Source organism: Polypterus senegalus, chromosome 15, assembly GCF_016835505.1.
Source record: "Polypterus senegalus isolate Bchr_013 chromosome 15, ASM1683550v1, whole genome shotgun sequence".
Lineage (NCBI taxonomy): Eukaryota > Metazoa > Chordata > Cladistia > Polypteriformes > Polypteridae > Polypterus > Polypterus senegalus.
In genome coordinates, this window is record NC_053168.1 from 59,460,802 (window position 1) to 59,477,190 (window position 16,389).

At 39.7% G+C, this 16,389-nt stretch overlaps 1 protein-coding gene across 1 annotated transcript in view; it reads left to right on the forward strand.

Moving 5' to 3' along the window:
- Nucleotides 1-16,389, forward strand: part of dgkb (diacylglycerol kinase, beta) — a 738,105-nt gene that overhangs the window by 261,134 nt on the left and 460,582 nt on the right. The window contains exons 13-14 of the mRNA XM_039736618.1: nucleotides 12,679-12,777; nucleotides 16,186-16,293. Of these exons, the coding sequence (XP_039592552.1) occupies nucleotides 12,679-12,777; nucleotides 16,186-16,293 (207 nt within the window). The remainder of the gene's footprint in view (nucleotides 1-12,678; nucleotides 12,778-16,185; nucleotides 16,294-16,389) is intronic.

The window sequence follows — 16,389 nt, forward strand, 5'->3', positions numbered from 1 at the left end:
AATGCATTTCCAGATATCTTAAAACCCATTTTGAGATATCTCTAAATGTTAATTCGGCTTGCCATATCGCCAGTGCACCCAACCTTAATGTCTTTGGACTGTGGGAAGAAACCAGAGCAGACACGGGGAGAACATGCAAACTCCACGCAGGGGGAACCCGGGAAGTGAACCCGGGTCTCCTAACTGTGAGGCAGCAGTGCTACCCACTGCGCCACTGTGCCGCCCTTGTATAAAAAATATTTCCTAGAAATCCTAACAGTTTATTTTTGCATTTAACTTTTGCCCATTAATAATTTTATATAAATGGCCGAGGCTGAAGGGACAGTGGTTACCCTTACTGTCTGACCTTGGTTTGATTCACAGACCAGTCATTTTTTGCATGTGGTTTTCTCCAGGTTGATTGATAACCTTAAAACAAATTGATGTGGTGTTGTGGTTAGGACCCTGGTCTTTAATCAAGCAAATTACCACCTCAGAATCACTATGTAACTCATTTACTTGAAGTCACTTAACCTGTTTGTGCTCCAAAGAACATGCATATAACAACTGAAATTCGTCCTGACCTTGTAAGTCACCCTGAGTAAATGTGTCTGACAAATATGTAATAATGTTAATAATGATAAACCCATCACTGTTTGAGTATGCACATTAGTGCAATTCTGGTGTCATCTACAGGATTAGCTTTTGGCTTATGTCAGGTACTGCCAGGATGTCTATCTCCCAGAGATCATTCAGAGAAAATAACCGATTCAGAAAATGGATAGAAGAATAGACAAATTACTCATAAAAATAGATTCATTCGTTCATTTTCTGTTATTTTAATAGCTATTCAGCATCAGTTCTGTTTCTCTTGAAAATGTATTAGAGTTCTCACTTAAACTTCAAAATTCTGCAGAAGTCAAAAATACACTCTTTTCGTTATGCATTATAAAGGAAACGAATAGTTCAATTCAGATAATGCACATACAAGAAAAGTCAATAAATCTCCCTTTTGTTTCTAAATCTGGTGCAATTTTGAGATTTTATGATTGCATCTTAATATCATGGTTTAATCACATTTTATTTTACTGTATTTCTGGAAAGCTAATGTAAAATACTGTACATCTTTCAATAAGTTCATTATAACTTTAAAATGTTTAGATTTTTCCATGATTAACCTCTGAGACTTTTTCATTTTCTTCTTAAGGTAGGTACAATTTGACAAAAGACTTCAGGATCTAATAAGAAGATTAAGCAATTTTTCATAGACAAGCATGCATGTCACAGAGAAGCAGTGCTGCTAATTATCACTGAATTTCAAGCACTTATTGAGAAACATTTATTTAATGTTATGTGGCCTGGTGTGCATTAATTATTGTACAAGTTGCCTCACTGCTGGGGCTGAGAATTAGCATGACGAACGAGACAGATTACCATGTTGTTAAATTATCTCTCAGTTAGGCTTTGATATCAGCTAAATCAGCTCCTGTTAGATTTTAATTTCTGTATCCAAGACACTTTCTTCTTTGTTAACTTTTAAAACTTAAGTTTGTCTATTCTAATTACGAATAATTCTCCTGTTTTTTCTTTCTTTTTTAACAATAATTAACAAAGAAAAAAGGCTGTTTAATACTAAAACCACACTTTTATTTTTCTTCAGCAACACATAAGAGTTTTGTCTCATCAAATTTAATAAAAACGTGTAACATAACATGTTAGTTCAAAAACATTTCTAAATATTTACTTTTTATCATTGCCAGATCAATTAATAGCAATTTCTTGTCATATTGCTATCATGTACTTAATTATTATACTTCATACAAAATAAAAGAAATGATTATTATGTTTGAAAAGGCAAACATAAAATGATAACATATATTAAACAAAATTCCACAGTATTTTTCTCCATTAAAAGGTATTAGTAGCTGTTATTACAAGCAAATCTGGCACATGATTCTATTTAGGACAAGTTTACTACATAAGCTTTGAGGCTATTTACAGAATAAAAAATACATGTATTATGTTATAATATCTCCACAATGGGTGAATCTATGGAACACACAATATATATAGTATATATATATATATATATATATACAGTGGTGTGAAAACTATTTGCCCCTTCCTGATTTCTTATTCTTTTGCATGTTTGTCACACAAAATGTTTCTGATCATCAAACACATTTAACCATTAGTCAAATATAACACAAGTAAACACAAAATGCAATTTTTAAATGATGGTTTTTATTATTTAGGGAGAAAAAAAATCCAAACCTACATGGCCCTGTGTGAAAAAGTAATTGCCCCTTGTTAAAAAATAACCTAACTGTGGTGTATCACACCTGAGTTCAATTTCCGTACCCACCCCCAGGCCTGATTACTGCCACACCTGTTTCAATCAAGAAATCACTTAAATAGGAGCTGCCTGACACAGAGAAGTAGACCAAAAGCACCTCAAAAGCTAGACATCATGCCAAGAGCCAAAGAAATTGAGCAACAAATGAGAACAGAAGTAATTGAGATCTATCAGTCTGGTAAAGGTTATAAAGCCATTTCTAAAGCTTTGGGACTCCAGCGAACCACAGTGAGAGCCATTATCCACAAATGGCAAAAACATGGAACAGTGGTGAACCTTCCCAGGAGTGGCCGGCCGACCAAAATTACCCCAAGAGCACAGAGACGACTCATCCGAGTGGTCACAAAGACCCCAGGACAACGTCTAAAGAACTGCAGGCCTCACTTGCCTCAATTAAGGTCAGTGTTCACGACTCCACCATAAGAAAGAGACTGGGCAAAATGGCCTGCATGGCAGATTTCCAAGACACAAACCACTGTTAAGCAAAAGAACATTTGGGCTCGTCTCAATTTTGCTAAGAAACATCTCAATGATTGCCAAGACTTTTGGGAAAATACCTTGTGGACTGATGAGACAAAAGTTGAACTTTTTGGAAGGCAAATGTCCCATTACATCTGGCGTAAAAGGAACACTTTTACAGCATTTCAGAAAAAGAACATCATACCAACAGTAAAATATGGTGGTGGTAGTGTGATGGTCTTGTTTTGCTGCTTCAGGACCTGGAAGGCTTGCTGTGATAGATGGAACCATGAATTCTACTGTCTACCAAAAATCCTGAAGGAGAATGTCCGCCATCTGTTCGTCAACTCAAGCTGAAGCGATCTTGGGTGCTGCAACAGGACAATGACCCAAAACACACCAGCAAATCCACCTCTGAATGGCTGAAGAAAAACAAAATGAAGACTTTGGAGTGGCCTAGTCACAGTCCTGACCTGAATCCAATTGAGATGCTATGGCATGACCTTAAAAAGGCGGATCATGCTAGAAAACCCTCAAATAAAGCTGAATTACAACAATTCTGCAAAGATGAGTGGGCCAAAATTCCTCCAGAGCGCTGTAAAAGACTCATTGCAAGTTATTGCAAACGCTTGATTGCAGTTATTGCTGCTAAGGGTGGCCCAACCAGTTATTAGGTTCAGGGGGCAATTACTTTTCACACAGGGTAGGTAGGTTTGGATTTTTTTTTCTCCCTAAATAATAAAAACCATCATTTAAAAACTGCATTTTGTGTTTACTTGTGTTATATTTGACTAATGGTTAAATGTGTTTGATGATCAGAAACATTTTGTGTGACAAACATGCAAAAGAATAAGAAATCAGGAAGGGGCAAATAGTTTTATACATACTGTATATATATATATATATATATATATATATACAGTGGTGGGCAAAAAGTAGGTTTACAGTTATGAGTACATGAGGCTGGCAATTTGAGCACTTATGAGACTGTGCCATTTTGACATTCTTCTGAATAAAGTTAATACAGATATTGTAATTATCATAACCTACATGTCTTTTTCCAAACAAATTAGTGTCAACTTCCTTTTTTATCTGAGGAATTTATGACACGCACACACACATATATATATGTGGGCATGGGAAGAGCACTATACAAATAAAATGTATTATTATTATTATTATTAGAATAAAAACTCTCATGATTTAAAGTACTGATTTTAAAAATGTTACATCTTTTTATAGGCCCTACATGCCATTATTTGATAAATTTGAAAACTGACTTAAATATGATTTTCTTTACAGAAAAAAATATGGTTCATATATTATAAATATGAAAGGAGTGTAACATTATATAAAAGTCTGCAGTTATAAAAGTTGGGCATCCTTTATAATATTCATCATCACAAGGCACTTTACAACAGAAGCAATAATTCATTACAGGGTAACATTCAAGGTCATGGAATACTTAATAAGTTGAAAAGAAAGACACTTAAAAGTGTTTACATAAGTAACAGTTAACTGAGCAATTTGACAGTATAAGATGGCAATACAGAAAAATCATAATTTACAATTTATACAGATTATTTAAACAAGTGAGAATAGTTTGAAATATAGGAAATCAAAATGTAGGAGAAAAGATTTAATGGCAGAAATTGTTTGACTTAACCTAGACAGAGTTTTCTTCCAGATTTCCTAATTCTCTTTTCATGTCAATTATACCACTTTCATTTCCTTGTTATATTTGGTTCTTGTAACATATCATATCTCCTACCCCCATCATACTGTATTGTACCTTTCCAACTCTTTGCCTTTTACTCTTCAGTTTCTTTTTCTTCATCATGGGACCACATTGTTCCGATCATTTCTAACAGCTCTACTCTTGTCTAAATGTTCCTCAGTGAAACTTCACAAAGCCACCTCTTCACTTGTGAACTACAATTCTTGCCACCCCATTTTTAATACATGCTTTTACCAACATCTTCACCTGCATTTTCCTTAAAGCCTTTTACTTCAATACTGGCTTTCCATTTCTGTATTTTCTTCACTTCCGTACTGTTTTATTTTAAATTAGTACAAGATTAATTTCTTTACTAGTAGCTTGCAGGAGATTGCTACTGGTTGGAAGTCATAATATGCAGGGCATATGAAGTAAAAGAAGCAGGAGGATGTAAGAAAATGACAGATAATAAATAAATGAAAATATATTTATTGACGAGAAAGTAATGAAAGGTTGCAATTCAAAGGTATTACTTTCCAAATCCAGCACTGCAAACTCTGCACATCTGCCACCAAAAAAAAAAAAAAAACACCTTGTAAACTTCTTCCTTTGCCACTTCTGTTGTGCTTGTATCTTTTTCTTCCAGCATGAATGAATATAAATGTGCATACTGGATATACTCGCAGATAAGTTTTCCCACGGATAGGTCGGGACTTGATTTTATTGTATAATTTCTGGTATTTTATAATGACGGTTGTATTTGTCAAATGCAGAAAACTCACACTATTGGTACAAGGGATTATGATAAGCTAATGCTCACCTGAGAGAGTAACCACGGAGCACACTGCCTTTTTTTTCTATGTGGGTGCGGCAATGCACTGTATCAGCGTGTGCTCCTAACCTCTGTCTCTCTCTCTCTATTGTGTCTATACCGAAACTATTCTGAACCAACGTTTGCACTGATTTATGTTTCATTGTATCTCACACCCTCATACATCTTTATTGTAAGAGCATCCCTTATCTATGGTGGAGCGTTCGATGAGAAGAAAATATGAAAAAGGTTTTAAATTAAATGCTGCAACAAAATTTGATGCATCTGAGAAACTGATGTGAGATTGGAGGAGTCAAGAAGATGTAAAAAAAAAATTAAGTGTTGCATTTATGAACAGCCATCTGAGTTTATGATCGATTTTTCAGGTTTCAATACCCGCCTTATACATGAGTATATACGCTACATAAACCTGAATGTATGTGTGTTTAGAGCCAAAAGTCAAATCAGAGAATGGTTCTACAGAAACATTTTTCAGCTGGTGGGAAAGCATCATGGACATTGATCTGTGCTGGCTTGCAGTAGCTGAATTTGCCTAAAACTAAGCTTAGCTTCTCTACTTTACTCCTAAACACCACAGATTCAGACTATAATTTATACGAGGTACATTCAAAAAGGTTCTGCACTCATATTTTTGTTGGAAACAGTGAAGGCGGGAGCAGTAGTAATTTGGCATTAAAAAGTTGGTATGACACTGGGAAAATTGAAACGAAGGTGACTATGTGCAAAAGTGATGTAATTTGTTTTTTAAATTCCAATTAAATAAGTGTTAAAAAAAGATATACATATCAGTTCGGAAAAATTGGTTTAAATAAATACATTGGTTTTAATACATCCTTTCAGATATATATATATATATATATATATATATATATATATATATATATACTAGCAAAATACCCGCGCTTCGCAGCGGAGAAGTAGTGTGTTAAAGAAGCAATGAAAAGAAATGGAAACATTTTGAAAATAACGTAACCTGATTGTCAATGTAATTGTTTTGTCACTGTTGTGAGTGATGAGTGTTGTTGTCATATATATATATATATATATATATATATATATATATATACACACACATATATAAACATATATATATATACACATATCTATACATATACACATTGTGGCAGTAGGGGCAGTAGTGCACCCTCGAACCCTCAGGTACTCCTGACACCAGGTAACAGTCCAAGACCTTTTTATTTTTCCCACAGTGCACCAAGCACCTTCCACACTACAAATAAACACACTCTAATAAACACTATCCACACAATAACCTCTCCTCCTCGCCCAGACACTTTGCTCCTCTCCCACCCAGCACAGCTCAGTGTCTGGACTGAGGCAGCGTCCTTTTATAGCCCCTGACCCGGAGGTGTTCCTGTCCCAGCAATCCACAGTTCCTTATTCCTTCCGGGTCAGGGCAATCAGTCTATTATTTCAACCCGGGAGCACGCCATATCTTCCTGTCACGTGACCGTGACATACTCCCGGGTCATAAGGCACAACAGAGCCCATAAGTCCCCCCACAGCGACTCCTGGTGGCGCCCAAGGTATGTGTATAAACACCACAGAGTCCATAAGGCCCTGCTGGACCTCGGGGCATGATCCCGCTGTCGGGAGAGCTCCTCCTGTCGGCCTGGGGGTGCGGACCGGCCTCGGAAGCCGGCAGTCTTCCACAGTTCCCCCCCCTTAGTGACGACTTCTGGGGCGGAGCGTCCGGCCCCGAAAGGGACGTCCTCCTCCAGGAGGACGCGTCATCCGGGCCTTGAATGCGTTGTCCCTGTCCTCGAGCGAACCTTGGAGGGACGGTGTAGTTCCTGTCCCCCCGGGGACAATGGCGCCTCTCGTGGCCCGGTCGCCGGCAATTATAGCACCGACGGAGTCCTCGTGGCTGTTCCCCTCTGCGGGACCAAAACATCTCGGGAACTCCGTCAGCGTCGTCTCCGCCCCTTCACCTGCCAGGGAAGTCATCATGCGCCTGGCGGCCCCCAAGCCTTCCTTCCATCCTGTTGGGAGACCCACCACTCCTTTTGGGGATCTCCCGCTTAATGTGGGGCTTGCGCTCAGCCTGAGGCCCTCCATGGGAAGAGGAGAGCCTCTGTGCTGTCTGCACACCCGCTACCTTCCGTTTACTGGGAGTCGGCGTCATTTGCACCGTCCCGCACCGATGCACGCACTATTCAGCTGCCCCGGCCCGAGCGGCGCATCCCCCGGCACTCCTACCACCGGCGCTACCCGCACTTAAGACCGGTCGGGTCCTGGTGAGCCGTACTGCCCGGAAAGCCACGCCACGCGCATGCCCCGGGCTGTTTGCTCCAGTCCCCGACCATTCGGTCATCGTGCCCCAGTCTCTTGTCGGGTACACAGTGCTTTGACACGCTACTCATTCTCAGCGGTGCCCGATCGCACTGTGTCCCCTTACACTCTACGACACGGGAGGGACTCACCTGTACTCCCGCATCGATCATCTCCGGAGCTTCCGGCCCAGCCGCTGCACGTAGTCCTGTAGACCCTTTAACGGGGCTGCAGCCGTCGCTCCCAAGTCCTCCACACGTTCCTTCAGCTGTTGTAAGTCCTGTAAGAAGCGGTGCAGGGGCTCGAGGTATTTCGAGACCCCGTAAGTCCAGACAGTTTGTTACTACGGCCGGCTACATTTTCGCTTCGCGTGTGCTTACCTTCCGGCCGGGAACCAATGAGCACGCCGCCCCAGGCACGTGTTCCGCTGGGTCGCGCAAAGGCCCCTGGGAGTTGGAGTCCTCAGAGGGACGGCTGGCTACTACAAGCCGGCTGCGATCTGCCTTCTCCTTTACCGCGGCAGACTCGTCAGCCACAACCCGCCTCTTTGTCGGCGGCTTTTCCTTTCGGCGGCGCCCGCCTTCCCTCCCTTCGAGGAGGCTCGGACCCGTTAGGGGCGACCGGCCTCGTCGGCGGACTCCGGATTTCCTCCACCGTCCCGACCCCCCGCGGGTGACCAGTCTGTTGTCCCCAACCGCGGCTGTCTCTAGCCGCCTTTCACCGCGACTTGCCTTCTGGGAGCCGCGGCCATTTTGCCGAGGCATGAGGCCGTCATCCAAGACGCCGCTGCAATCCTCCCGGCGGACGTCTGCAAAATAGGAAAACAACAAAGACGGGACGTCGGGCGGTTTACCTGCAGCCGCCTCCGTAACGGAATGCGGCACCCCCGGACCGTCTAAGGAGTACGCTGCGCCCGGGATTTGTCCGTGTGCCGGGTCCTTCGCGGCCCGAGCTTGTTTGGCCCGGATCAGCGCTTTGTCTTCCTCGCTCCCGGTCAGGAGGGTCCAGGACATCGCGGCGTCCGTCATGCCCTGCAGGCGGCTGGGACTGAGCTTCTTTTTCCCTGTTTTCTTTCCCATAGTCCTGCAGAGCGGGATGGCGCACAGTTGCAGCTTTTGGTAGCGGGTGGTGTTTGCACCTCCGTGAAAAGATGGGGAATCCCCCGAGGGTTGTCTGCCCACACAAAATTTGTTTGTAATGCAGGTCCTCTGCCAACAGACGGCCAGAGAATCCTGCCGACTACGCCAGTGTGGCAGTAGGGGGCAGTAGTGCACCCTCGAACCCTCAGGTACGACTCCTGACACCAGGTAACAGTCCAAGACCTTTTTATTTTTCCCACAGTGCACCAAGCACCTTCCACACTACAAATAAACACACTCTAATAAACACTATCCACACAATAACCTCTCCTCCTCGCCCAGACACTTTGCTCCTCTCCCACCCAGCACAGCTCAGTGTCTGGACTGAGGCACGTCCTTTTATAGCCCCTGACCCGGAGGTGTTCCTGTCCCAGCAATCCACAGTTCCTTATTCCTTCCGGGTCAGGGCAATCAGTCTATTATTTCAACCCGGGAGCACGCCATATCTTCCTGTCACGTGACCGTGACATACTCCCGGGTCATAAGGCACAACAGAGCCCATAAGTCCCCCCACAGCGACTCCTGGTGGCGCCAAGGTATCCGGCAGGGCTGTGTATAAACACCACAGAGTCCATAAGGCCGTGCTGGACCTCGGGGCATGATCCCGCTGTCGGGAGAGCTCCTCCTGTCGGCCTGGGGTGCGGACCCGGCCTCGAAGCCGGCAGTCTTCGACAACATATATACATACATATATATCTACATATATACACACACATATATACACACATATACATACATACACACACACATATATAAACATATATATACATATACATACATATCTACATATATACACACACAGCTATTTCAGTATCAGTGCAATACGCTGTTTGTTAAAACGGTTTACTCCCGCTCTTACGTGCAATAACAAATCAAATCATTCAGTTGTCTTTGCTCATATGTCATTTTAGAGCTGGACGCCTGGCATCTTTTTTTGGCCACAAGTTCGTTTCTGTTTGGTGTGAGGTTCTGTGTTGTGGAGATTCTCAGGATGGATTGCAGGTGCTCATCAGTGAGGCGACTCCTGTGTGCTGTTTTGTTAGTCTTTATCACTGAGAAGAGCTTCTCACACAGATATGTGCTACCAAACATGCACAAGGTTCGAGCCGCATGTAGACGGACTTTTTTTGTTCTTCAAAGTCACCAAAGCGCCGTGGAAACTCAGTGCGCAATAACTCTAGCTTCGCAATAACTTGCAGCATCATAAGGTAGACTTGATTAACGCGGTAAGTGTTCGGCAAGGCAGCTGAAGCGCTGCATTATGGGATCTGTAGTTTATTGTGTTACCAGCGCTTCATATACCGGGCCATTAATAACAATAATACAGTATATAAAATGATCTCGGGCGGATATAATTACACGCCGGGCTGGATGTGGCCCGCGGCCCTTGAGTTTGACACATATGGACTAAATAGAACTTGAAAAGATATATTTTTTCAAATGTGATCGCGCAATTCAGATAGAGTTGACGCGCACTACAGTACATCGAGCCCTTCGTGCTATTGTGGTTTTGCCTGTGTGCCTCAGTAAGTTACCCTCCCCTCGCTCTTACTTTTTTACCGTTCATCTAATGAATACACTGAGTATGGTTTTACCAAAACAATCATTGATCGCGAATAAAGTATCCATTATTCATGAAGCTTCAATTGGTGATCTGTCTTTCTGTGTTAACCGCATATGTTTTCATACGTCTCAAACCAAGGGGATGTGAGGCTAAAATGAATCGAGAAGCGCGCGTACATACTTAGTGCATCCCCTCTCGGGAATCGAACCTCGGACGTCGGCGCTACAGGCAAAAGCTCTACTATTGCGCCACGGCGTGTAGTTTGTCAATTTGAGCGTAGCAGTGTAATTTGGTTTTTGTTCAGCACTCTTTGGAACTGTTGCTTTTTGTCTGCGCACTGCGTCAGTTCACGTGAGCCGCTGAATATGATTTTATATGTCACTCGCTCGGTACTAATTGTTTCGCTGCCTTCTTAATTATATAATGCATGTTTTCTTCAGCCCTTTTTGTAGCTCTTCCTGGTTTTCTATGTAATGCGTGATTACGTGAGAAGCGTGATGATGTCACACAAAACTTCGCCCCCCACGGCTTTCGAGCTCAACTCCATTACAGTAAATGGAGAAAAAATAGCTTCTAGTTATGACCATTATGCGTAGAATTTCGAAATGAAACCTGCTAAACTTTTGTAAGGAAGTTGTAAGGAATGAGCCTGCCAAATTTCAGCCTTCTACCTACACGGGAAGTTGGAGAATTAGTGATGAGTCAGTGAGTCAGTCAGTGAGGGCTTTGCCTTTTATTAGTATAGATATATATCGGTTCAGATATATACATTGGTTGGGATACATTGGTTGAGATATATACATCGGTTCTAATACATCCGTTTAGATATATATATATTGGTTCAGATAGATTCATTGAGATATATACATCAGTTGGCATTAACGGGCTGGCACAACGCAGCCACCCAAGTTTAGCATCTTCCTTTCGCTTCATCATTGCTTCAACACTGTTGTCATTATTTTGCATATTTTCGCGTTTTGTTTCGTAAGCCGTCTTGGTTGGGGGGTCCTCAATTTCAAAGCACTTTTTTTCTTTTCATTGTTTAAAACACTTGTACAGATACCTATCTCCTCGCCCCGCTCCGTCCCGCCCTGGCTCAATGCACCCGCCTTACTCGCTCCCTCTTGTCCCTCCCATGACAGATTCTTCTCAAAAGCCGAGTTACCGGAAAGCATTGATAGCAACCTCAGTACGTCCCATTTTTTCACCTCAACAGACGCTGGTTTATCATTGACCGAAAGCCACCTAGTGATTTCTGTTATTTCGTATTGGCAGCATTTCATTAAAGGGCGATCTGGATGTTATGGAGGAAAACACTGGAGTTGCTGTTTCTTTTAAATGTTGATCAGGGATCAAAATGACCAGAATATTCCCACTTCACAAATAACTGATGTTTAACTGTTTTTATAGTAAAACTGACAAAACCATTCACAAGCAAGTACACGCTCACACACACACTCAAACTGACAAATCATGGGTCACACATACTACTGATTAAGCGTATCTGTCAAGGGTGACTATTTTTTCACCCCATAAAGCAGATTCTTCTTAAAAGCTGAGTTACCAGGAAACATTGATAGCAACCGCAGTACGTCCCATTTTTTCACCTCAACAGACGCTGGTTTATCATTGACCGAAAGCCGCCCAGTGATTTCTGTTATTCCGTATTGGCAGCATTTCATTAAAGGGCGATCTGTTTCATCAAGGACATTAGTCCTGTTTGCTGAAAGGATGTTATGGAGGAAAACACTGGTTTCTGAATGTTGATCAGTGATCAGAATATCCCTGCTTCACAAATAACGGGAGTTTAACTGTTTTTATAGTAAAACTGACAAAACGACACACATGCACACGTGCACACGCACGTACATGCACGCACATACACACACTCAAACTCAAAAATCGTGGGTCATACACACTATTGATTAAGTGTATGTGTCAGGAGCGATCATCAATAGATGCTGGTTTATCAATGACCGAAAGCTTCCCGGTTTTACTGACAAGAGAAGAATTAACTTGACTTATATACATATGTGTAAAGATAAAAAAAATGTCCAGAAACTGTGGAAACCAAAAGCAAAGATAACTTTATAGAAAATGAAAATGTTGAAAATGTAGATCTTATGCAAAAGCAAGCAGACTTCATGCCTTTCGGGTTTTAAAACACAGATCATATGACTTTTAAAAAGCAATATTTAACATGTGAAGTGATCTGTATAGAATAGAAGCAACAAATCTTGCATGTATATGACAGTTAAATTGGTTTTATTAAGTTATGCATTTCTTTTGTTATTGATTATGATTTGTTAACATCAGCTGTTCATATTTTTTTCCTGTTCTTAGCTACATAATAAATGTGCATCACATGTAAAGCCTGAATGTGACTGTGGATCACTGAGGGATCATATTTTACCACCAACATCTATATGTCCAGTAGTCCTGGTAAGCTATGTTTCTTTTTCTGCATATGACATGTACACTTTTTATTTGATTAAAAGTTCTTCATATTTGTACGTGGAACAATACTATAGAATACTCACTTTTAGAGAGTGATTAAAGAAATCAAACAGCCTTTATAATTTATCCAATTCTTATCTTCTGAGATCTATGATGCCCATTAGAATATGTCCTTTATTGGCTGTGTTAGTCACAAACTGGACCACACTACCCATTCAATGTATTGTGCTGTCTGATATATGACATGGTTTTCTCTTTATTTTAGTCTTCCACCCTATGGTTTGCCGTTTTACAAAGTAGGTCAAAAGTGTCACATCAAATGTTTCTTTGAAGCCCACTTTTAGTAAAGAAATTTAGAATTTGTAGATGGACAGATAAGCTGTTAACTTTGCCTTTCAGATACATGTTCAGTTTCCCTATGTTCATGAATATTTTATTGCTTTTTAAAAGCATCCACTGCTTGAGTGACTTGTAAGAGAAAAGGCTACTGAGCTTCCCACCGTTGATTTTACGTCATGCTTCTTTGTAGTCAAATCAATGACAGCATTTGTGTGAAATATTTCATGTGAACTTCAAAAAAAAAATTTGTTCTTTATTAGTGAATCAAATATAATTAAAAAAAAGTCCTTATAATTCGCTTCTTACCTCCCCTATTGCTGATTATACAGCCATTACAAAAATCTTTGTATATTACTTACTGTTTATTTATCTATTGCCTTATTTGCTTATTATATTGTGTATTGTATTCATTTCATTTCCATTGTTTGCCACTCACAATATGGCATCTAAACATGTTGTTAGAAAAAGTAATAAACAGATCAGTTTTGCATTCTTAGTAAAAGCAGATGTTGACATACTGAGAAATTTCCTGCTTCAAACACATTATTTTGTAAAAGTAATAACTTGCAACTGGTGCATAGATCAAGGAAGTCATATAAAATCTTTAGAAAAATGTGAATATACCAGCAAAACATTAAGTCTCATGCTAGTGCTTCTCACACATTTTACCCGAGGCTTTATTTTAAATGCTGCTCATTTTTTGTAATTCATAATATAAAATACAGTATTTTTGTCTGGTAAAGAAAAAACTCAACCGGTACAGGTGCATTATAATTAAATTAAAACATTTTACCCTGAACAAAATGCAACCAACTCTATCATTAAGAACAAGAATTAGTTTCATCGTTACTGACCAAAAACTATTACATTACATAAATATGCATCTTACAGTTGAATAAATTAAATAGGATGACATGTTGAAAGTTATACTCAAAGTCTGCATCCTTAAAACATTAAACAAGTTAAATAAAAAATGTTTGCAATGATCAGAAAGTGATCCATAATGCATGTAAGTGAAGACCCATACTGTTGGAAAAACTGAACCACAAGATCTACTTCTAATAGCAGAAAAGATATTCTGTTGTCTTTAGTCATCCAACTATATCACCATTTCTTATTAGGGAACAGATTTTATTATAATGTTCTAGTACAATGGAGTTTTGGCTGCGCTCATCAGTCTGTCAACCTCCTGCCTCATTCTTCCCAGTGGTCCTGTAGAGCAAAATAAGTAACTTTGTATACCTTTCTTCTGCTATATGTGTAGTAATATGACAGTGCTCCCAGTTGCAAAAGATTCTCACTTTGTAACATTATCATCTTGTTAATTACAAATTTAAATGGGGTGAGTTTCCTGAAAGGTTTATAACGTAAAATACTTTGTTATCTCATACACAAAACCATTTGTTAATTAGCAAGTGTTTCCCTGAATCCCTTTGTATCTAAAGTAGTATGAAAATCAATGAGTGAACCAACCCACTTGTTATTTTTAATGTCATTTTTTATTTGGACTTTTGTCTGCGATTCAGAATGATAGAGTTCACCTTAAGTAAATCACATAAGACACTGACGCTTTTATTTGGACAACATAATAACAAGAACAATAATAAGTACTAATAATATGAGATGTTGCAGTATCTTATATATAAACGTCTACGCTTGGAAGTGTGTGTGGAAGTGAGAGGTGGAGTCGGGCTAAGTGCTCCAACTCCCAAGGATGTGCAAGTAAGGCCAGCACATCGGCAAAACGAAACATATGAAGAGGGAGTCACTCGCTTAGCGGCTAATACAGAAGCAAGGCGAGCATATCTGCAAAACATTACCCCTTTTACTTTTCTTCCAGCTGCTAATACACAAGCGAGGTGAGCACGTTGGCAAAACAAAACCTCTGACGAAAGACAAAGTCGCTTAGCTGCTAATGCACAAGTGATGCAAACACATCAGTGAAACGAAACTTCCTAGGAGAGAGATGCCCAGAGTGGTTCCTTTCAATTATCTGACAACTCTACATTTCAATTTTTTTTTCTGCCGATTTCAATAGTTTCTAGGACCCCATGCTTTTTACAGCACAGGCTTACACAGCTAGTAAATACATATACTGTATAAATAAAATGTTTAGGAAATTTAAGAATGGATTATTTTAAATACTGCTTATTTGTTGTCATGCATAATATATAGTACAGCATGTTGTCTCAAAAGAAAATACTCAACCAGTACAGATACATTATAATCAAATTAAAACAATTTAGTCTAAACAAAATGCATCTAACTGTCATTAAGAACCAGAATTAAAGTTTCATGCTTACTGACCAAAATTGTTACATTTTATAATTTTGCATCTGTTTAAATCAAGAAGGATGACATGTTGAAAATAAGACAAGATATGCATCCTTAAAACATTAAGTAAATTAAAGGAACAGGTTGTTTTAACTCCTTTGTTGTGAAGTGTTTTTTTCTCTTCAATCACTGCTTGGCATTGTTAATTTTTGCAAGGAAACCTTATGACATTTTGAGCTCTTGTATTGATTTTCAACTAATAGGTTAAAGTAATCTTACCTATTGCTGAAAATTTTAATTTCTTTATTTTTTACTTTTTTGCATAATATTTGATTTTTTACATTTGTACATGTCTGTTGTGACAATATAATATATATATGACAACTAAAATATGTGGTATCAATGTTCCTTTTAGCGAAAGACTTCATTTCTGCTGTGGACACTGCGTAGGAGCCCAACAAAGAATTACTTTAAACTTGTTTATTAAATGTCAGATAATGAAGGGCTTTGGGGAAAAACTTGTTCATTATCTCATTCGTTATTCACTAAGATCAATAATTTTTGGGAAATGCACCCCGATTACAAGTGCTGAATTAGCTGATTGCTAGAAGACAAGTCACAACACCATTAAATTAGCTGTATTCTGTAACTTTAAAATGAAGATTATACTATACATTGTGTAACATGAATTAAAAACAGTCTGTTTTCGTCATGGGCTATTTACCACTCTGTTATGAATGCAAGATATAATTTTTCTTTTACTTTATTTTTGTTTTTAAGGAGAGACAAACAACAGTTAAAAAAGATTCTCAGCATCCAAGATCCTTAGGAGACAAGACAAAGATGCAGAGAGCTAATTCTGTGACAGTTGATGGTCAAGGACTTCAGGTGTGGTATTTTTTATGCAAACAATGGAAAACCAAATTTAATTTTGTATTGATATTTATTTTACTTAACATGTATGGGAGTTTTACATTCAGCTAA